The sequence below is a fragment of the Elaeis guineensis genome, chromosome 7 (genome assembly GCF_000442705.2).
Source record: "Elaeis guineensis isolate ETL-2024a chromosome 7, EG11, whole genome shotgun sequence".
NCBI lineage: Eukaryota > Viridiplantae > Streptophyta > Magnoliopsida > Arecales > Arecaceae > Elaeis > Elaeis guineensis.
In genome coordinates this window covers 75581615-75606403 of record NC_025999.2, presented here as the reverse complement: position 1 = coordinate 75606403, position 24789 = coordinate 75581615, and the positions used below count along the sequence as shown (strand labels likewise).

The following is a 24789-nucleotide window of genomic DNA, read 5'->3' as shown; positions in this document are numbered from 1 at the left end:
GTATTATATTTTTATCAAAAAAATTAATTAGGGGTAATTTTGTCAAAATTAAAATCTATTATTCAATGCTCCATCCATCTTCCTTCATCCTTCCAATTTGAGAGGATGCAAAATGGTGGGCGCTAGGATGGATGGATAATCCACCTTTTTCATCATCTTTTCTGTAATTTTTTGAACCAAATAGTGGATGGAGGCCATCCATCCTTCTGATCCCATCCATCCACCCTTTTATGACCCCAACCAAACACAGCATAATTACTGCATCACAATGAAGTTCCCTCATGCTCTTGATAATGGAAGACAGGCAATGACTTCTTACCTTTTGGATCATGCACTAGCGACGAGACTTTAATGATTTGGAAATGTCAAGTGGCACCACAAGATGCTGAAAAAAGGTACCGTTACCTGGTTGCCAAGCTGGAATGCTGCAGCAAATATACAATGCTTCTCAAATGTAATCATAAAGTTCTACAACTTTGTGAACCATTGCTAAGTAAGGGACACTAGAGTCATCGCAATGTGAATGTTGGTTAACATTGTGCCAATGGAAGCAGGGTGGCACAAGATCTGGAAGAAATGTAGTGAATGAATACGCATGCAGCCATGATAAAACCAATCTTGCAAAGGAGAGCAAACTCGAGAAGGTAATCCATGCATAGAAATTTTTGCATGCATAATGCATCAGCTAACAGCTTAGAACTCTTTATGATCATTCGAACTGGATCTGGACAACATAGACAAGAAAGGGTTCATATACGTCTAATATGAGTGCAGATTATGCAGCCCAGAGTGCAACCAAAGTTGTGGGAATGAACCCAACTTATTAAAAACTAATCACAGGTTCAGGAAATAAGATTTATAAAAACTTGAAAAAGCAGAAAACTTGAAAAAGCTTGCATATATTTCCGATGCTTATACATGAATCTGCATATAAAAGTTGTTCAATCTTCACAAGCACAGACAATTGAAGGAAATAAGATTTGTAATAACAGGATAACACGATACAGAGGTGCGGCAGGATAAAGCTTGTCGAAAGTTTAAACCAATATTGGATGCTACTTCAGGAGTTAACCATGCTGTTGACAAAAGAAAGTATATCTTAAAGAGCAAAAAGTCAAACTACTCTCTACAACGTACAATGTGCTGCTAATTAACCAAATTCTCAATGCAATTCTGCATGATTCCAACAATGCACTCTGTGATTTTCTTATGGATGCCATAGACTAGTAAATTTTGAAAAGATTAAATATTGAAAGATTTTATATGTATGTATGTGATGTAATAACCATGTAGGTATCTTTCAATTATATCATAACCTGAAGAGCAGTTATAAATGCTGAAAGATCAAGCTCAGTCACATTATATGAGCTCCAGTCGACAATGTCTTAATTTAAAAGACAATTGATCAGAACCTCAACTATATGTTTCCTCCTCAGATGGCTTGACGACCAATGCAACCCTTCAAACAAATATGACAAACAGTTCTCTAAATCCTCTGTGGTGTACTTGATATACTTCTTCACATGCCGCTCGCCCACTAATTCACCAAGAGACCTCCCCTCAAATGATCGATACGCTGGAATGACCTTCTCTAATGTTGATATCCTCAGCTCTTCGCGAAGCTGAGAATCTGGAACCTTCCACGATGTCTGTGTCCTATATATCTCTTGAAAAGCCAAGTTAAAATTTTTGAATCTTTCTTTCAGAGCCACTCTGAAGATACTATGGGAGTGTCGACTCCCACCCAGTCCATCATCCAGGCCTTAGTCCAAGAAGCTCTGAGGTAGCTCATCGAATACTGCTGAATTTGCCCCCTAATGCTTGCGGACCCAGTTATCTCCTAAAAGTGCCTTCAATTCTGAATCCCTAACTTGTTGAACCATATAAAGTATGTTATTCATAAAAAATATACACTGCATACCCTCATCTACATAAACTTTGGACTTTTCCTCCAGTTTATACTCTAAATATGAGATAAATGAGCATATGCGATTGCCCAATGGAGTTAAGCTCTCACCCCCCACTGAACTGTCACCACCATCAACTCTGCCATCAGTGAGGAGCACATTAAGAGTGCTGATATAATCCACTAACAATTTAGTGTAATTCATCACACACCGGCTCAGGGGTTCGATGTCTCCACCCTGCGATGGATTCCTTGACTTCATGCTCTGAATTACATTCTCAAACTTGGCAAGCGTATCCTGTACCGCGTTCCCCAACCTTCCAGGACTTCCTTTGACCTCCCCACAGATAAACTCTTTCGAATACCCCAAGAAGAGGGCCTTGAGGTCGGGAAACACATCAACAAGAGCCTCACACATGCCCAGTATGGGAAAGACCTTCTCCAAAGAACACCTCCCTGTAGCAATGGCATCCCCAAATTTGAGCAGTTGCACAAACACCGACTTAACGTCGCCTCCGTGAAGCACTCCTCTTTGAGCTCATTGGAGGCCGCAAATATCTGATCACAGATCTTCCTCTCTCCTGCAAGAAGAACTCTAACAACAATCTTTAAACTTTGGATCCATTTCTTCATCTTATCATTGGGGGTCTTCCGATCCATCTTCTGAACCTCCTTGATGCTCAATTTATCGACTCCAAGAACAGAGAGGCAATCATTTAGGATTTCACCGCAGGCACTGCTGCAGGCCTGGCAAAGCCCCTGTTTATACCCGGCCGAGATCATCCGGTCGGCGATTTGTTTGAGGTTAGACATGATCTCGGGAGGGATCAAATTGGAAATATGATCGTCTGAAGGGGAATTCCCACCTCTTTCCACCGTATTGGCTGCCTGCTGCTCCTCTTCTACGGACGGGTCGGAGTCCTCGGAAATGGTGTCGCCGGAATCAGACGAGAAGCAAAAGGAGAGACTTTGAAAGGAATTTTGGAGGTTATCGGCGTCGAGGTTGTGGGAATTTCGGTTTATCAGATGCTGGAACTCCACCTCCAGGCGGGCCATGGCGATCTGGACCCCGCTCATGGCACGGCGGACGATGACCTCGTCGACGGCGGAGAGATATTCGGTGGCGTCATCGGAGGAGGATTCCCAGACGAAAAGAATTGATGTTGGAGGCGTTCCACCAGAGGATAACCTTCTCGGCGGCGTCGAGGCGGCTTGCGTCGTTGCTTGAGGTGGCGTGGTTCTTGACGACGTGCTGCGCCGCCGCGATCACCTTCTCCTGGCCGTCGGCCATCGCCACCCCCGCCAGCGCCGGCGGGCGTGGTGGTTAGGGTTTTGGAGAAGGGAAGGAGGAGAAGGAATAAGTGAGAGGCGAGCAGCATCACCGCCAGCTTTCGGCCGGCTTAAATGCTCCTAGAAGAAGGGAAGCTCCCGCCTTGCCCATTTTAGCTCCAGATTTATCTTTATTATGGGAAAAAGATGCAAAGCACCCCACCACTTTCGCCACCTATTAATCACACCTACTTGGATTTAAAAGAATTTTAATTAAGTTCTATAAATTACCGTATTAATCTATTATGGTGCGTTAAAAGAATTTTAATTAGGTTCTTTGAGTTACCATATCAATCTCCATCCGCCATCCAATGTTGTGAGTGCACCATCCTAATGGAAGAAAGTATATACCCTCTCAATCTTTGGCCTTTTTGGAGGTCCTTTCCATTTCTTATCAACCCATCCAATTCCAAAACAATGCTTCGCTCAAGTCTTCCCTTCTCTAACAGTTATCCAGCATTTGTTCACAGTCATCTAGCTAGATATTTGACCATTCATGATTATCTTCTAATCAGTTATTTGCCCATTTGAGAGACCATCCGACCAACTTGTTTGAACCGTGAAGAGCTATCTTTGAATGGCAAGCCTTCTATCTCTAATTTTCTCCTTAGAAATCCTAATTCTAAATTATCTTCAGTGCCTCGTTACTGTATTGAAGATGTTTTTAGCCTCGATGGCCACCGTAAACCATAACCAAGAGTTTATGATTAATATGCATATGAACGTATTCTTATATGCATGTGCTCCTCTATTAATATTTTAACATATTTTTATTCCTAGTTCACTGGTAGTTGGGGTCATATTGTTCCTTTATATATATATTAGTTTTGAGCCCATGCATTCTGCACGAATTCTAGCTCTGAACATCTCAAAAAAATTATATATAAATAATAAAATAATATTTATTTAAATTTTTAGTATCATTTCATATTATCAACTATCTATATAAATATATTTTAATTATAAGAATACAATAATACTGTACATTAATAATATAATTTAATTCATATAAATAAGATTCAATGTAGTTTTTTATTAATCCAAAGCTTGAATTTAATGCTTGAAGAATTGTTAGATAGGAGAACACATAGCATAGAAAAAATTGCTTACATAGATAATCTCAAATACTAAGAAACCTTCTTTTAGTTTCTGCTTTATAATATATAATAGTTTTTTATCCTTCGCATTGCGTGTGGGTTATAAAATCACATAAGTTATTATTTGAGAAAAAATAAAGAGTTATAATGATAATAATATGCATTCAATATATGGAAGATTGAGAGCTCTTAATAGTTTAATAGAATTCTAAATAAAAATAAAGAGGGAGAAACATGGGAGTTAAAGGCCTCCTAGGAAAATAAAATGGTTAAGCTCATTTGATATGGCAGGTTGAGAGTTCTCGTGAGCCTAAAAGAATTCTAAGAAACCACACCAGCCCATTGCTCTCAATATTTTAAATAATTTTTAAGTACTTTCAATATCGTAATTAATAATATAATATTTACGTCGCTTCATGTAGATGTGGCATAATGGAGGTTGATATTGTTAGAAATTGGATAGGTTGCATGTATGAATTTTAAAACGATTTTTGATTATAACGAAAAATAGATCTAAGTTAAACTTCTTTAACCCCACATGCAATAGATCTAATCTATACTATCCAAACCCCTGGATCTATGACATGCACATAATCTAAAAAATAAAAAAAAATATTGAGATCGAATCTTAATACCTTTGCGTGGATCGATCTACACTGCAGTCGATGATCGTAGATCTGAACGAATTTTTTTAGTCGTGCATGCGTTTGACCTCCATGGGTATTCACACGAAGACTCATTCCGATCAGAGGTAGGTGTCTTCACCTGGGTGCTAGCTCCCTTACAGAAGACTTCTCCTTGATGACTAAGGTTGTTCTCTCACAGATCTCATAGACTCTCTTAAGAACTAAGAAGAATGGGAGGAGGAACAAAAAGGGCTAGTTTTTTTTTCTTATTTTTCTCTTGCTTAAGGCGTCTAGGGATTAGGGTTTGAAGGAGGGGGTGCCACCAAAAGTTTTCATAAAATCCCTGATTGGTTTCCTTCTTGTCTCGTTATCTAGATTTGAATCAAATTCAAAACAAGAAGGAAGGATCATGACTTTCAAGAAACACCCTGCCTCATCATTTTGATTTGAATCATATTCATATTGGAAAAAGATAAGAATCATGACTCATCATGAAACCACCAGCCTTATCCTTTTGATTTGAATCATATTCATATTAGGAAAGGATAAGGATCGTGACTCAAACCAAATCATTGAGGAGTCCTAGGGTTTTGAGATTCTGGGTTTCCTATTTTGTATCAAACCAAATCTTATCTGTTTTGGACCCAAGAAGAGAAGAGAACCTAACCAAATTAGAAACCCAATCTTTTCAATTAAATCCCAATCTAATCAAGAATTGACTGAACCCAAGTCTCGATCAAATCAAGAATTAATCTGCCTCACAATTAAGCTTGATTCAATCAAATCCAATTCAAGTTAAACTGAATCCAATTCAATTAGATCTAATCCGAACCTCAATGCTTAATCTAATTGAGTCAATTAGCAATCTAATTGCTAATTAATCCTCCCATGATTCACTAACACTTAGTGAATTATCTAATTGCAATATTTGCATAAAGTTAATCATCAATCAAATTAATAATTTTATTCTTTAATGATTCATAATCATCGATCAGCCATCTGATCGAACAAAAATCTCTTTTGTGTGTGATCCCATAAGTTTCATTCTATCTGGTAGTGAGATATATTATGATCTCCATTACAATATCATCAAAACTTCTTTCGATGGGTTGAAAAATTTTAACTCTGTCCTTTCAGGATCATCGATCATCAAGACAACACCCGATGAGTCTCACAATCCATCAATGACATCGAATAGTACGTAGTGGCAAACCAACAAAATGAAAATATAAATTTTTAGATATAGTTACCATGTGATTCAGTCCTTTTATTGTGAGTTCCGACTTGATAGAGGTCATGAAAAATTCGTCAAACCCTATCGTCAGTCATATGCAAGATTAGCTTGACTCGAGTTCACTTGTGAATTTCGTGAAAACTCTTTTTTAGTATTCACTCTTGGTCTGATCAGAGACTTTCTGAACTCAGTCTTACAAATTGCATAGGATTACTCTTTTTCTATCAAGATCAATAGATTCCATCTAGATACATCTTACTCCAAATGATGAACCTAAATCTATAATAGCCAACATACACGGTAAGGATCCGAATGACTAGGGATCAAGAAAATGTGCAGTCAAACTAAGTAGCCTCGCTGCGAATAGCCAGCACACCACAGGTCAAAGGACTAGTCACACCACTACAGCATCGAAAAAATCACTGATGAGTGAGTAGACATCCAAATGATTTCTCGTGTTGGCCATGCTCGTTGCAAGTTGCTCTCTAACAACTACTTGCACTCTCATACCAGTGTCTCTACACTGCAGGCTCAAGACCCATTTGTCCAGAAAAAAATGAGTCATGCACCTATCTTAAATAGATTGATCACTATTTTTCGTGATGATCTTACGATTGGAAGCATTTAAAAATTAACCACTAATGATATCTATCTCAAATTCTCAACATCTTGAGAATATACAAAATCATCTTAGTTAATTTATAGGATAAATCATGGATACATACAATATGATTGATAATAAAAAATTATCCAACAAGTACAAAAATATGTCCTAGAGAAATGTATCCATCAATCAAGATTGGCTTCTAGGACACACATTTAACAAACTTTCACTTACACTAAAGTCAATCTGCTATATACCTGAGCCCCATCTTCTGAAGACAGACTTTGAAATTTAGCTGGCTAAGTGAATTAGGCCTACCATATTCCATATGGAGTCTACTCTCTATATCTTTATGTATTTTTACTTAAAGCAATCGCGTATATCTTTTTTTTATGTGTTTGGACTTCTGGTGAGACCTTGGCTCCTTAGTAAAGGTTATGGCCATTATCTTTGCAGTACAGTATCATAGCATCCGATGTTATGACATCGAGTTTCGCAACTATCACAAGAACCAGAACACATCCTACACATCTACAGTATATTCAGCTTCCATTGATCAGTTGCTTAGAACCCTTCCAACATACCAATCTAACATGACTCAAGAATATATACTGATACAGATATTCTAATGTATCCTCCCACTTTTAGCTCTAATATTTCTTCAAAGATTAAAAATAAATTCGTAGTGCTTCTCAAGTATTTAGGGATATTTTTCACAGTAATACAGTGCTCTCAATTTAGATTCGATAAATATCTGTTCGTGACTCTCACAGTAAAATATACAAAATTGAGTACACAGCATGACATATACCTATACCTTAGAGGATAATGGATCCCTCTTTTCTATGCAGAACCCTTTCAGCATCTCTTCTATGTACTTGTCTGAAAAAAATCAAATATCCTTTAAGATCTATTTTATAGACCTTCATTCTCAGAATATAGAATGTTTGTACTAGGTTTTTGATGAAAATTTTATATGCAACTACATCATAACCGATGTCAGTATAAGACTCTCCCACAAACCTTCATGTAAACACATGATTTCTCCTCATTTTTGATGAAATCAAATAATTTGATTACATCATTAAAGCAACTTAATCTGACTCTGAGATTTTTGCTTAAATCCATAAATAAATTTTTGCAGTGTGATCTTTATCACTGAAAGTGAAATCCATAGGCCACTGCATATAGATACCTTTTCAACATATCTATTCATTAGAGCTATTTATACATCCATTTTTCAGAGTCGATGTCCATATCGTCTCGTTGTAGATTTCAGGATTATCTCTATATTCCCAATCTCTCTTGAGAAATACTTTTTCTTAATCCTCTGTAAGAATATCAAGTTTCTTTCAGAAGGATGGAAGATCCTACTAAATCTACGAGGTTGAGGAGGTACTATATGTACTGGCTCATCATGAAAAAGTTCTACAGATCTTATGACTCGTTGTTCTTTAGAAACTCTCTCTTTGAGTTCATCCTTCCACTATTTTTAAGAAAATAGTATGATTTGTCACAATCACATTGTGAACCACTATGAAGAGTAAGTGGCATCCCAAATCTTTTAAGATATCCCATAAACGAGCTCTCAAGACCTATTCTCTAACTTATCCACCATATCATATCTCATACGATGTGATGGAACAACTTTAGAGAGAACCTAATTTAAATTTCAAAAATTAAAGCTTGTTCTTAAAGAAACAAAAGTTAAATCAGTAAAGTTCATAATGGACTGAACCATATTTAATATAGTGTCATTCCTCCTCACAGATATCCTGTTGAGCTGAGGTGTACTAGGAGAATTTCATTATGAAACTATGCCATTTTCTAGAGATAATTATAAAATTTTCTATTTGATATTGCATCCTCGATATGATCAAAGTATCTTTAAGATTTTTTTTTGATTTACTTCTCTATTTCATATCTGAATTCTTTAAATCTTTCAAAAGCTTCAGATTTGTATCTCATATACATACCTATACCATGATTGATCATCGATAAAAGTAATAAAGTAGATATAACCTTTCTCGTATGACTCATCAAATGTGCCGCACATATCAAATGTGTATTAGGATAAGTATCTCAGTTTATTCTTTTATCCGATAAAAGACAGCATGGTCATTAATCTTCAAAGAGATGATTCACAGATAAGATATGACTCAACAGTTAATAAGTCCAAAGGCTCATATTTCTCCAATCGATAAATCATTTCTTCTTCTATATGACATAGTCTAAGGAACCACCTATATACTTCAGGTTATTTGATTTCTAGATTTCTCAAAACTAATGGCATTCACTGTTTGCTCGAATATGTTCACATATGCATCACCATGCAAATGTTAGAAAATTAAATTCAAAATGATAATCACTGAGGTTAGGAGCCCACGGCCACAGTCCAATTTTTGCACCATCATCGACTCAAAAGAGTCACTTCACCTTCTCTCAACCTTTTTTCTTCCCTTGGACATTATATTGAAGTGAGAAATATGTACTAGAGTTTAATATTCAACTGAAAGAAGAAAAAATCGTAAGATCAAATTTGAGCAACTCGACATATCTTTCAAAGATGTGTCTATATTTTGTTAGGCTTTTCAGGTACGTACATCTGAACTTTTCAGAGTTTCTTTAGTTATCAACATATTGATCAATTCAGTTAAGGCGCTATAATGTGTATTCATATAATAGTTTCACAAACTACCTATTTCAATTAGAAATTACAGGATCAAATCCATTAGCAATTCTTTGTGCATGGCCATGTCGAGCTTCTCAAGCTATTCAATATCTTTGATCACTGTCAAACAATGATCATGGATAAACTATCCATCATATATCTCATGCGCTATGTGACTTTAATCATTTCATAATTGTTGCAGATGAATTAGCATGTCATTGGCAGTCTACATGTCCTTATGCATATTTTGAAGTTCATCAATTATGGACTTCAATTTATAGCACCTAACCTATTGTCAATATCCAACCATTTGTCAAGTATAGCTTGTCAACTATGGCTTGGATAAACTGATGATATTAGGTTAACCTGATTAAGAATATGGCTTAATTTTTAAAAAGTTAAGAACTATTCTTAAATTTTTGAGCCAGAATATATAACTGATTTTGGTTAAGTGGCTGATATCTAGGATTCGAGCTCGAGGGTTGGAAGCTGACAGAATTAACCACAGAGAATAAAGATTTAATTAGATGATTGTACTTATAAAAATTTATTCTAAAAACTTTAAAAAATAAACAAAAGCTTTCATTAATTTTTTTAAATCTCTCACACTCCTCGGATGGAGAAACGAAAATTCTCATGCGATGAGTAGTTCTAGTGGATGCTATAGTCCCATCGATGTATGGTACCTTATCTAACAGCTATTGATAACATGTACATCAATGCATAGATAACTCTTTGTCTAGATGCTTTTCTAAGCATGTTGTAGCGACTTGATCTCTAAGTCCTGTAGCCTCACCTAACAGTTATTGGTATATTTTTTATTAAGTCTGACCCACCATTCACTAGCGAGCGCAAAATCATCATTGGATTTCTTACCTAACAGTTATTAAGCTCAACTCCATCTTTATCTCGGGGCATCTAATGCCAATAGAGTGGTTGTGCCTTTCAGATACAATCGAACTACTACAACTAGTCGAGAACGATCAATATCAGAAAAAGCACCCACATCTCTACAATGGTGGAAGATCAGTAGACTTAATATTTAGTAAGGAGATTTAGGTTCAATCTCTTCTAATAGTCATATACAACTAATGTAGATGACTAATCTGGTTTAGGTCAGCACATCATCTCATTCTAACCAATCTAGTCAGCATGGGTGAACTCGAGTCAATAAGTAATCTAATATAAAATATAATCTTCCAAAATAGCCAGATAAGTGAAGATGAGTGGGAGTCCCTCATTAATTTTTTTAGACACCAATGAATTGATCAGATCGGACAACAAAATCAATTAAAGAATCACCATCTAAGACTTGCCTTAGATACTAAATTGATTGATTAGAATCGATCAGATTAACTTATAGATCCGGACTCGAACCACTGATCCAAATTCGATCTTGATTTAATTAATTCACATCACATGTGAATCAATTTGACCAACTACAACTAAACTCAATTTTAAGCCCCTTTGACCTAATCTCAATCAACTTTTGATTAGGTTTGATCAACTGCTCAAAATTGAAAAAGATTTTAATCTAATTTAATCATGGATCCTATTATAGTTTAATATTTAGATCTAATCGGTTCAACCCATACCCAAGCCCATATTTTATACAATTAAAATTTAGATCTTAAATTCATAATTTTTAGATCCTTTAATTTTAAATCTTAATTCTTAATTAAGTACATTATGGATATGAATTTAATTTAGATGTCAAAATAATTTTTAATCTAAACCAATTAATATTGTATCACATATAATTTTACTGTCCATAGACATGAGTCGACTCACCCTGGATCTCGAGTTGACTCATTTAAGATGAATAGGAATTGTAAGTGTTGGCTTGTAGATTTGAGTTAACTCCAACAAAAATAAGTCGACTCACTAGGGACCCGAGTTGACTCGAGTAGAAATCGAGTCAGCTCAATAGACGTGCCAGCTATAATTTTATATTTTAATATTTTTTGCATCATTTAAAGTTTTAATTTAGATGATAAATAATTTTTAAATTTAAACAACTTTATCATGCAACAAAAAATAAAGATCCTATGTTTTTAGATTTAGGGTTAGACTGAAAAGTAAGTTTTAGATCATGGGTGTACAAACCATGTATCATATACATCATTTTTATATCTAAAACTAATCAAAAATATATATCAATATATGCATAAATATCTAGATCTAAAATAAATTAAAATACATATCTAACATATGTACTAAAGGATCTATATTTAAAACATGTCTCACATGCATGCAGTTTTAGATTTAAACTACAACCATATATCATACATATATATTAAGTTTTAGATCTAAAATCAATAAAATACAAATCTCATACATGTAAAATTAGATTTAAAATAATGATTAAAATATTTTAAAATTATCTTTTCAAAAATTGGTTCGCATCGGACTAGAATAATTTTTTCAATATAGGGGGTAAACCCTATACGGGACAATCTTATATCAATTTAATGCGAACTTTTAATCATTCTAATTTCATATCTAACATGATTAAACATATCTGATTTTAGATCTAAAAGATTGATTTAAAAATTTTAAAAATATTTTTTCAAAAACTATCAATCTTGTGCTAGGACAACTTTTTTAATATAGGGGGTTAATCTTATATCAGGATAATCTTATATCAGCATAAGATCAAATTTAAATCACTCATACTTTCAGATCTAAATCAGAAATCAGATTATACATGTCAAAAAAAACCCATGGCTCTGATACCACTACTAGAAATCGGATAGGTTGTATGTATGAATTTCAAAATGATTTTTGATCGCAGCAGAAAATAGATCTAGGTTAAATCTTTTTAATCCCACATGTAATAGATCTAATCTATACTATCCGAGCTCCTAGATCTATGACATGCACATAATCTAAAAATTAAAAGAGAAAATATTGAGATCGAATCTCAATACTTTTACATAGGTCGATCTACACCACAGTCGATGATCGTAGATCTGAATGAATTTTTTTAGCTGCACACGTGTCCGACCTCCACAGATATCCACAGAAGACTCATTCCGATCAAAGGTAAGTGTCTTCACTCGGGTGCTAGCTCCCTTGCAGAAGATTTTTCTTGATGACTAAGGTTATTCTCTCACAGATTTCATAGACTCTCTTAAGAACTAGGGAGAATGGGAGGAGGAAGAAAGAGGGCTAGTTTTTTTTTCTTATTTTTCTCTTGCTTAAGGCATCCAAGTATTGGACCCTTTTTATAAGAGGGCTAGGATTAAGGTTTGGAGGAGGCACCAAGAAAAATTTCCATAAAATCCCTGATTGGTTTCCTTCTTATCTCTTTATCTAAATTTGAATCAAATTCAAAACTAGGAGATAAGGATCATGACTTTTCAAGAAACACCCTGCCTTATCATGTTGATTTGAATCATATTCATATTAAGAAAGGATAAGGATAATGACTTATCATGAAACCACCTACCTTATCCTTTTGATTTGAATCATATTCATATTAGGAAAGGATAAGGATCATGACTCAAACCAAATCATTGAGGAGTCCAGGGTTTTGGGATTTTGGGTTCTATTTTGTATCAAACAAATCTTATCTAGTTTGGACCCAAGGAGAGAAGGGAACCTAACTAAATTAGAAACCCAATCTCCTTAATTAATTCTAATCTAGTCAGAAATTGATTGAACCTAAGTCTTGATCAAATCAAGAATTAATCTCTCTCACAATTAGGCTTGATCCAATCAAACCCAATCCAAGTCAAGCTGAATCCAATTCAATTAGACTTAATTTGAACCTCAATGCTCAATCTAATTGAGCTAATTAGTAATCCAATTGCTAATGAATTCTCCCATGATTCACTAATACTTAGTGAATTACCTAATTGCAATATTTGCATAAAGTTAATTATTAATCATATTGATGATTTTATCCTTCAATAATTCATAATTATCGATCAGCCATTTGATCGGACAAGAATATTTTTTGTGTGTAACTCTATAGGTTCCACTCTGTCTGGTAGTAAGATATATTATAATTTTCATCACAATATTATCGAAACTCCTTTCGATGGATTGAAAAATTTTAACTCTGCCCTTCGAGAGTCATCGATTATCAAGACGATACCCGATGAGTCCCACAATCCATCACTGACACCTAGCAGTATGTACTAGCAACCCAGCAGAATAAAAGTATGAATCTCTAGATACAATTACCATATGATTCAGTCCTTCTATCATGAGTCCTGACTTGATGGAGGTCATAAAAAACTCATTAAATCCCATCCTCAGTCATATGCAAGATTGGCTCGACTCGAGTTCACTTGTGAATTCCGTGAAAATTCTTTTTCAGTATTCACTCTTACTCTGGCCAGAGACTTTCTGAACTCAGTTTTGCGAATCACAGAGGATTACTTCTTTTCTATCAAGATCAATAGATTCTATCTAGATGCATCCTACTCCAAATAGCGAATCTGAACCTACAATAGCCAACATACACAGTAAGGATCCGAATGGCTAGGGACCAAAGAAACGTGCAGTCAAACTAAGTAGCCTTGCTATGAATAGCCAACACACCCTGGTCAAAGGATCAGTCACACCACCATAGCATCGAAAAAATCAAAACGAATGAGTAGATATCTAAATAGTTTCTTGTGTTGGTCACACTCAGTGCAAGTTGTTCTCTAATAATCATCAGTACTCTCACCCTAGTATCTCCACACTGCAGACTCAAGATCTATCTGTTCAGAAAGAATGTGATCCATGCACCGATCTTAAATAGATTGATCACTGTCTTCTCTGATGATCCTACGATTGAAAGCATTTAGAAATAACCACTAATGATGTATGTTTTAAATTTTCAACACCTTAAGAATATACAAAATCATCTTAGTTAATTTTTAGGATAAATCATGGACACATACAATATGATTGGTAGTAAAAAATTATCCGACAAGTACAAAAATATGCCCTAGAGAAATATATGCATCTGTCCAGATTGACTTCTGGGGCACACATCTAACAGATATTATGCCAGACGGCATGAAGATGTGAGAAATTTTTGCTTATGTGGATAGACTAGATTGGTAACATAGTTTCTCTCGCTTTCTACTTTCATATATATATATATATATATATTAGATATTAGATGCTCTCCTATAAATATCTTAAGATTTTTTTTTTATCTTCTTCTAATTTAGAAGGGTTACTAGATTCGATGTAGACTACTTTGATTGCTATGTATAGATTTAGACAGGATCTAGCAGCAAGATCTCTCATATCGAAAAGTCAAATCATGCACTAAATTTTATAACTAGATAATATGATGCTTGATTGAAATGATATTTTTTAAAAAAAATTGGATAACTTTATGAGATTATTATATGGTGCCACCCTCTAAAAGAAATCGTGCCTCTAGAGATCAAGCTTAAATTTTATTATTTGGATCCTAAAATGAGCTGATCAAATCAAAAATTTTATTTTCAAGAGGATTCTAACCAGACATATCTTCCAATTCGAGAAGAATCAAATAGAGTGATAAAAAGCAAAATTAACATAGAAGTCAAAATCTATCATAGAACTTGAGATTATCTGCTGTAGAATTTTAATTTTTTTGAGTTTATTTCTACTAAATATATCTATTTTAGAAAAGTAAATCCTACTAGAATTAGGAGAGAAATTAAATATAAAATGAACTTTGCTTTTATAAATATGACTATGTATCTTAACTTTTTTTTTTATTAATTGAAAGAAAAAGAGACTTAAAATCCTACTTTCCCAATTCTTTCACCTTCTTCAAAATTTCTTTTGAAAGCTTTAAATTGAGCAAGTTGAGAAAAACCTTCTCTCTTTCTAACTGGATCATGTTCATTGGTACTTAGAGTTTTATAGTTTTGCTTCTTTTAGAGGGTACAATATGCTTGAAAAGCACTAGATTTTTGAGTACTCAAAAAAGTACTGTTTTGGAATTTTATCTAGGTTAATTGACAAAAGGCTGATAGATTGTGTTGAGGTTTTTTATCCCTACCTGACACCTAAAGGCCAATAGAGTATAAACTACCAAAAGACTAGTAGAGTATAAAATAGAAAAGCTTTGCAGAGTTGCATAGAGATAGTCATCCTGATGAAACAGGAAAGGAAGAAGTGATGATTTAATCAATAGGATTACACTTCAAAGCTCAACACGCAAAAAGAAGTAAATTAGATTGAAGGATCCTTCACTTAATGAAGAAAATTCTCTTGAAAAGAATTTTATTAATATCTCAAAATATTACCACATAGAATGTATTAGATGTATACATATTGGACATGATCTCCTAACCCTAATTTGGACATTAAACCCGATGCAGAATTGTAATTGAAATAGAACTCGACAATAAGAAACTATACTGGAGCTATTTACTACAAAATAGAAGCTTAGCTAAAATTTGATTTTACCCTAATAAAAACTTTTTTAAAAAAAAATCCAATGAAAAATTAATTTGGGCATTAAACTCAAATTAGATACATAGTAGTCCAACCACATAGCTACAAAAAAAATATACATATGGCATTGGGCCTCTTTTTATTTTGTTGTAGAGAGTGAGCTACCTGGTCTTTTTTTCCCTCCATTTTGAGAATTATAGCGGAGCACCAGCACGGTGACACTAAGGTTAGAACCAATACAAAAATCCAAACATGACGCAAAGCTTAGATTTCTGAAGTTTCCCAATAGAAATGATTTACTTGGTGCAAGCACGCTGACTTCCCATACTTGCTCTCATTCTAGGTGAAGTTTCCTGTAACATCGGCATAATATGATTATATGTTTGCTGTCACTTCTATAGTATTAAGTCATCATAAAGCTTTACGTTTGTATTTAAAGTTCATGAATAAGAAGCACTTTTTTTTTTGGCGATCTCATAATATTTTGGCATTTCTTTGGTGAGTCATATTAGTAAAGACATTGGTGCAAGGAGGTTTGATTAGTTTTTGAATGATCTAACCTAAAGCAACCTTAATTAGATTTGATCTCAGCTGATTTGATCTGGTTCAAATTACGTTACAGCCGATCTGGCTGCAGGAGTATTATCCAAACCACAAAGAACTGCCGAGTCAATTTTTAGTTGTTTCAGCAGCTTTTTCTTCAGTGTGACAGAGCTTGGTTAAAGTTTGATGTCAACTTTAATCTTTCATGAACTCTTAAATCTCGGTATTGGTAGAGGGCTTAAATTGTACCCGTTCCAGGTATAACTCAGGTTTAAAACAACGCAAATAAAAGTTTCAAATGGAATTAAAAATAAATAGTATTTTGGCATTCTAGGGTCAGCAAATTTAGCAGACCTGGAACAAACTCACAAAAGCATAAGTTGTAATGTAGTTACCATAACATCTCCTGTAAGCAGCCACCTTTTAACTGTGCCATTTCCCCCCTTGATGTACCTAACTTGTGATTATTTTGAGCAGCATTCTAAAGTGACAAAATGCTAATAAAATGCAAGACCGTTTTATTTTATTTCTAATAGATGGTAATAAACTATACAATGGAAGTGACAATCTATGAAAATTAACACCGGAAAATTGGAAGGTTAAAATGAAGCAAAAGGACTCCTGAGCTAAATTCCACATGGCTGTTAGGTGCTTGGTTTCCCTCCTGTAGAGTGTCTGCATGGGAAAGAACTATGAGGGGAGGAAACACAGGCTTTAATGCTTTGGAGAACTGGGTGAAAACAATAGACAGACCCATAGTGGAAATAATTGTGAAAGAGTCACCCTCCAACTCTGGCTGACATGCACCAAGCAAGTTAGCTGCAGATTGAAACCCCAGCTAGGATGCTATCAACTCAGCCAAGGGAACATCGGTAATGTACAACAAATAGCACCTTTATCATGAGCGTTTTTTCTAAAGGACACCATTCGCATCCTAATTAGTTTCCTAATATGAACTTAAACACGGTAAATTAAACTATTGTTTTGTGAAAGGCATAAACATGGCACTTGCAAGATGCTGAATTTAGCTGAACCCAAGTTACTACTGATAAGATCATCAAAAAATCATGAAGCGTTCCTTGCTATACCTCTCTTTTTCTGAAGAGTAGTGTCAGCAGGATTCGTTTACATGATCACTTCATGCAGTTCAAACAAGGGTTAGTGTGGTTCATGGATGTTTGGAGGATTTAAGGAGCACCATTTCAGTGTAATTCCAGCACCGCTTTGGAAGTGGATAAGAGGGGTGCTTCATAACACTTCTCTTGGCTACACACAAAAGGGAGATTCATTCATCCCTGTCATATAAAGTAACAATCAAGTTTATATACGTAAAATGTTATTAAAACTCCCAAAGTTTGGTGCCTTGAGTAAAGAAACAAAGCGTTATCCTCTAAAAAAATGTAACAAAGCTATTAACGTTTGGATTCTATGAGGCCGAGTTTGATGAATATTTTGTTCCCACAAACCAGTCCTAGTGACATCCTAAAAGCCAGCTGTTACACTTGCACGATCTTCCATCCTGTTGGGTTTAAAGATGCTCCTATCTGGCCTTCAGCTTCTCCAACAAGGTGAATCCTACATCACAAGACCAAACTTAAATCCACAAAAATTAGGGCAGAACTGACACTCACAAGGTATGATTTTTCTAGCTGCTTCAGAAAATAGCCAGAGTGTGTCCCTTACTCCATCAGATGTATACTTGGCTTGCTCTCTAAATAGCTGTTATACCCAAGAATTCATTACATAAGAAGAAAAGTGTCTCAAAAAGAGATCTCTCATGTTGATTTGATTGTATAAAATACATAGATAAATTGTCAAAATATCCTTCACTCTTATTAAGTAATCTCAGACTTGATACATGGGAAAAGAATCAGTATAAAAGTTGCCTCAATGGAGGAAAAATGAGTATACATCTAACAATCATGGTCACCTTTCAGTAACCAATAACCTGCTCAATGGTCACACTGCAGTTCATGGTGCCTTTGATCACAACAGATTCCCATCCACAAGGACCCACTTGCATGAATGACCAATGTACACTGGCATGTATAAAGTTTAGTCCACTTAAAGCCGACATGTATCCAACCTAGCATACATACGGTCATCACCTTCGACTCCACCAATCTGAAATCTTGAGCCTTCTGCTCCGGTGTACTGCAAGATTCACTGCAGGAAGCTTATGCCGCACCTGCCGCCATATCATGTTCACAGCATCATCCCTTTTGGTGGGATGTTGGAACTCATAGTGGTGAGCAATGCTCTTCAGTCTTCTCCACATCTGAGTCCATGTTTCTTTTGGGAACTGTCTGAGTTGATTGACCATGTAATCAGGTCGAACTGCTTCTTTAACAGAGAAGAATAGTGAGAATTCACTATAATCGATCTCATCCTCAAAGGGGAGCTCAATTTGGTCACTCACAATTACAGGGACACAGTGGCTGACAATTGCATCGAAGAGACGACATGACGAGGGAGTGTCCCCAGCAGGGTGCAGACAGAACTTGGATGACCGCATGCCTTCCAAGGACTGGTAAAATAGGAGCAAGAAACTGGAAGTCACATATGGATACAAATAAAAGTGGCATGCAGTTATGTAAATATAGAAAGTAATTATAATACTCTAGTTAGAGTATTTAAGAAAATTGCTAGTCAGATAAGCAGAAATTATAATAATCAGAAAACTATATCTCGATATTCCTACTTGAGTTCAACTATGATATTTCAAGTATATGCATTTTATAACAGAGTTGCACATATAAAAAGGATTGATTGGATAACAACTGCTGCAAGTTGCTACCATACTTATTGTAATAGCAGCATAAAAATGAAATCCACAACTTACCGCTTTTATGCCTTCTCCAGAAGCATAGCTATTCTCAAAACGCACATCATCATAGTCTTTTAAAATCTTCGCCAGTTTCAGACGAACCTTTCCTTCCTGCATCAATAGCCAGGCCACAAAATCACTCACGAGATATCCATCTTGAGGAGGCAAGAGAATAATAGCTCAAATGAATGCAGGCTGATTATACAAGACACGACTTACATACATCTTTCCTGACTGTTCGTCCTCGAAAGAAGAGAAGTGTAGGGCGGGATTCAAATGGATCAGGAGGATCATCATTCAAAAAGGAATCCACAACATGCACATAGGGAGCTACAATATCTTTGCTCAGGGAAGACAAATTTCTGGGAAATCGCCCAAAATCTGCAACTACAAGAATGGAGGCATTCACCTGATCCCTGACAAATCTGAAAGCATTCGGATGGTGCATTGGAATTACATGGTCACGACCTCCAGAATGTTGCCAATACTTGGATTTCCTCAGAAAGTCCAGGAGGTCAATCTGCCACAGGAAATTCATAAATAAAAGGAGAAGAAGATTTTTCAACATAATTACTGAGACATTTATAAGCAGATTGAAACTATCCAAAATATGAAAGATATTTTGGATGCAGGTGATTTCCTTTTTTTACAATTCTATCACCATTACTAACAAGAAAACATATTTTAGATGAAGCAAAAGGAAACCATTGGAAAAGATTCTTATATCACTTTTTTCCTCAATTTCCTACCTTTGTACTTGTATCATGATCTTCCAGACTCTATGATCTATAGGATTGGTATGGCAACACTAATGCTAAAACAGCCAAAATAAAGCATTTCTTTCACCCAAGGTAGAAGAAAAACAAGCAAACATTAAAATGCTTCTACATGGGCCTACCAACAACAAAACACAAACAAATGGTGATTGACTGTGTCCTCTTTAAAAAGACACATAGAACATTACATGTTATGCATTCATAATCTCGAAAGATCCACTGTATGGACCTTGTAAACTTATATATGATAGGTTTGGGTGGATGTCTAGCCAGGACACCACCTCCCAAGACTTTTCGGTACTGCACGATACAGCAAGAAGAAAAAGAAATAAAAAAAAACAATCAAAATACGTGGATCAGTCACAAAAGGGCTCGCCTCCACGGGGCATGCAAACTTCACTATGAAAAATAAATTTTACAAGAGGAGATCTCACCCTCAACCCTCGTACACCCAATTTCTCTTTCACAGGAAGTTCTGCCTCACAAAAACTCTCTGTTGAAAGACCCCCCTGAACCCCTAAAGCGACCAACATCCGTTGTCCAGGAGCCTCCTGCTCTTCTCTCTCAGCGGTGCGGTCTCTCTCTCTCTTCTCGGGTTGGTTTCCGCGCGACCACAGACCTCATGGGTTTCCGTGAGGTAAAACCAAGCCGCCGCCACTATTTCAGGTGTTCCCAGCCTTTTAAAGGCTTAAACATCAATTAGAGAGGGATTAGGAGTTCTAAACAAAGCCAAATCAAGCCCCAAGATGTTGGATCAAGACAAAAACTCTTTGGGCCGTCCGATCGCGATCGGTCCACGAAATAGTGCCGTGGATAGCGAGAAACGCCTAGAAAATGCCCAGGTGGTCCACGCGGTCCGCCATGGACCGCCCGGTCCACGGTGGACCGGGGTACAGGCCAGGCCCCAGTGGCGCCTGAGCCCGAGCCCGCGTGTGGCCTGGGCCACGCGCCCGAGCTGGGCCGCGCGCCTGTCTGGGCCGCGCTCCGCTGCCTGCGGCCCCGCCGCCGCTGCTCCACTGGCCGCCGGCGTCCTCCGCCGCCTCGGATCTCGTGCAAGCTTCAAAAGCTCGTATCTCTCCATCTGGGCTCCGTTTCGGGTGATCTTGATCTCGTTGGACTCCATTTTTTTGCCGCGGATCTCGTTGTGAGCTCAATATGAACCGAATCTCGAGACGTCAAATTCTAACAATAGAAACGGTATGATGCTGGCCTCATACCCAGCCTCCAATCCTAAAGCCTCACATTTATTTCTGTTTTTTTCTTTTCAAAGTTCCATATTGAAAGGAGCATAGGAAGAAAGTCTATTTGCTGTTCTTTATTCGACTGAATTTTTCTTGAACCTGAAACTCAAGCCAGAGAAAATAGAATCCTCGGAGTTTGGATTTTTCATCCTTTCCAAAATTGCCACTCAAACTTCTTTTTCCTATCATAGTGTTTGAGCACAATCTTTTCTTTCCTCACATATAGCAAATGCCTAATTCTAGCAAATTAAAATGAAAAAAAAGGAAATCTAGTGTTCTAGATGTTTGGTACAAAGATGGATGGAAGGATGGATGGGTCTTTCATACATCCTCCCATGTATTTGGTGAAACATGAATGATGATAATTTTTCCCCCAATTTAGTATGGGAGGAATGAAAAAGAGGATGGATGTTATTTGTATGATACTTTTAGTAAACTACTATTTTATAAAAAGTATTATTATTGTCAATTTATAACATTTATTCATGCTAAATAAGTAGAGCAATCTATAAACTTAAAGTTTTTATAACTTGAAATATTTACTTTAATTTAATAAATAATTTAATAAATTAATTATATAAAAATTTTTATTTATTTATATATATTAATTATATAAATAACTAATTAATTTATAATTTAATATAAATAGTAATTAATTTTAGATAAATAGTTAACTAAAAACAATGAATATAAATAGAAAATAGAAGCCAACTCTAATTGTTTACTTATAATTTTGGAAATCATATACCAAAATTAAAATAATTAGAAATAAAATTTAATAATATAGGGTTGATATTTAATAGTATAGGTAAAATAAAAAATAAATAAATAAATAAACAAATGAAATAATGTTAGGATTTTGTCAAAAAATTAATGAGGGATAATTTTATCAATATAAAAATTTATCTCTCATATGCTCCATCCTTCCTTCTATCTTCCCAATTTGGGATGTTGCAAATCGGTGGACTAGAATGGATCAGCACTCCCTCCTTTTCACCTAGTTTTTCTAAGATTTATTGAACTATATAGTAGATAGAGAGCCATCCATGCTTTCAACCCTATCCATCCTTCCTCTCATGACCCCAACCAAATACAGGGCTAAACTTAACTCCTCGACTAACATGAGCATGCATGCGCACACGGAGAGAGATAACTAATAACATCAACTAATCTAAGAAGGGATCTAAATTATAGAATCATTTCTCAGACAAATCTTGACAAATGCTAGAGGTGTAATGTCCTAAACTAGTCCAATGTTGGAGAAAAAATCATGCAAAATGGAACTCCAACCTCCACCACCACATGGTTCACATGCTCAGAGTAGCAACTCATGATAAGAGGTCTTTAAAAAAAAAAAAAACAAAGAAGGCAACTCAAAAATAATAATTATCATCTATGCCATCAAAATGTAATTACAATGTCCTCCCACCACTTAACCATCTTCCACAATCCACCTTCTACTTCATATCCATGCCTACTTGCCCAAAAAAGCTGAGTTTATCTCACTTCTCAAAATCTTACTTCTTAGGCTAAAATCATCCACCAAACATATACCTTCTACAAAAAAAAAATAAAAATAAAAAAAAAAAAAAAGAATACCTTTTACTCTCTCCACAAGAATCCACCAGCAAATTGATCCAGTACAGCAGAGGGTGCCTATAAAGTAGATGGGTAATGGACATCACAACTTTAACTAGATTTGCTGTGCCAAAAAGAACCCATTGAGTTCTGTCCATTGTTTACAACATATACTTGGACCTTTCCCAAACCTTATAATTCTTTGATGAAGTTCTATGCCTTCCACATTAAACTCATTTTCAGACTAATTAATGTGAATGCATTAGTCAAGACAAGGCAATAGAAGATGTCCTTGCATCACCACCAATAATAACCAACCCATATTAATTGTAACAAATTACCATATCATGGCAAGAATTTCACATAAAGCCTAATGAACAAGACAGTTTCTTTGAAAATATGCCATGACACCATTGCACATCCCATAACATATTATTTCCTTTTAAAGAAAGGGAGGAGAAAATCCATGCTGCGCTTTCCATCTTTTGCAGAATCCGTCTAGGAGATCTATCTGCTGATTGATGTTCTTAATAACATTAAGAATCTTGCATGGCAAAAATCCTAAATTAAGACCACAAGCATCCTATAAGTTTTGTAATTTATTAAGCTGAAATTTTAATTGAGACTGGACTAACTTAAAATAGCACTAGTTTTAGTACATTAATTGTGTTGATTCCTGGTGATAAAATTGACATATATTCCTATACATATTACTGAACAACCATCAAACAAAGTAAAAGAAGAATTTTTAACAATGGAAAGAACAAAGAAGGCAACCCAGTAGCATTACCTGCAGTTGGCGATCGATCTCGGTATCCGGATCAGTCATATTGTGCCCGTGGGTATTGAAACTAAGAGACGAGAAGAAGGGAACGAAGAAGGCCTCCGCCTCCTTCGCATCAAAAGTCCGAACCGCCTCCGCTTCCTCCGAATTTCCTCCACTCATCAGCGACGCCATCATCCAGTATTCCACGCTGTGCTGCTTCTTGAGGCCGGAATTCTGCGGCCACGGAGGCAGATCGCGGCCTCCCCCATTCGCCGCCGGGGATGCCTGATCAGGAATTAGACCAAGATCGGGATCGGAATCCCCACGGTGGTCGAGCATGCCAAAGTTGAAGCGGAAGGGGAGGTCGTACATGAATACATTGAGGGGCGGTGGCCTGGAGGCGGCAGCGGATGTGGCGGGAGGGCAGCGGAGGGAGGAGGAGGAGGAGGAGGAGGGGATGGGGAGGGAGAAGGAGAAGCGGCGGGAAGTAAGATCGTGGGTGGAGATGAAGAGAGAGAATGAGATCAATAGGAGGAAGAAAACAGCAAGGGAAATGATAGATTTCGCCACCATTGCTGAGCTCGCTCGCTCGCTCTCTTCCCCCTCTCTTCCCTTGCGTGATGACGGGGTAAAGTAGCGGTGAAACTGAATCGAGTAATATTATCCATTACCGTATCAGAATCTGTTCTGATGTATATAAAAATTTGAGCATAGTAATATTTGTATTCGTATCCATTAACGATATATATATATATATATAATTATCTGATTTATTTCATTTATAATTCTATTTGATATTATATAATATTTATAAATTTAAAAAAATAAATAATCATATTAATATATTATTAACTTATTTATCATTTGTTTTATAATTGATGCATCCCAACACATATTCTTGATGAAGGATGATGAAGCAATTGCCTAGCCTTTGCCATCTGACCTTTCACAATCGTGCCAAAGAAATCTCAGAGTTTTCTATCTATAAAATGATAAGCGGCTCTACTTTCACCATCCTAATCTCTTCTCCACTAAGCGAGATTCGTAGTCTCAATAATCTCAAAATATGCATGCCATTATTTCATGACAGCCAGAGCATGTCTCCAAAGTCACTGCTCTCTGATAGACAATGCACATCCCCAAAGGTGATAAGTATTCATCTCCATCTATAAAATCTTTTCTCCAGGATCTT

General features: G+C 36.0%; 1 protein-coding gene and 1 pseudogene across 1 annotated transcript; both read right to left on the bottom strand.

Moving 5' to 3' along the window:
• Positions 1-1274: 1274 nt before the first annotated feature.
• Positions 1275-3347, bottom strand: LOC105048958 (exocyst complex component EXO70A1-like; annotated as a pseudogene).
• A 14806-nt stretch (positions 3348-18153) lies between these two features.
• LOC105048918 (probable arabinosyltransferase ARAD1) lies at positions 18154-24264 on the bottom strand. Its single transcript, XM_010928404.4, has 4 exons — positions 23622-24264; positions 19460-19756; positions 19252-19347; positions 18154-18936 (listed from the first exon to the last, which is right to left on the bottom strand). The coding sequence occupies exons 1-4, from the start codon at positions 24168-24170 to the stop codon at positions 18514-18516; spliced, it is 1365 nt and encodes a 454-aa protein (XP_010926706.1). The 5' UTR covers positions 24171-24264; the 3' UTR covers positions 18154-18513.
• Between the last annotated feature and the right edge of the window lie 525 nt (positions 24265-24789).

Excerpts from the sequence above, each read along its gene's own strand:
- LOC105048918 (XM_010928404.4), bottom strand. The coding sequence starts at position 24,170 with ATGGTGGCGAAATCTATCATTTCCCTTGCTGTTTTCTTCCTCCTATTG. Across the intron at positions 19,757-23,621 it reads AGATCGATCGCCAACTGCAG|ATTGACCTCCTGGACTTTCT; the intron begins GTAATGCTACTG and ends TTCCTGTGGCAG. Across the intron at positions 19,348-19,459 it reads GACGAACAGTCAGGAAAGAT|GAAGGAAAGGTTCGTCTGAA; the intron begins GTATGTAAGTCG and ends CTATTGATGCAG.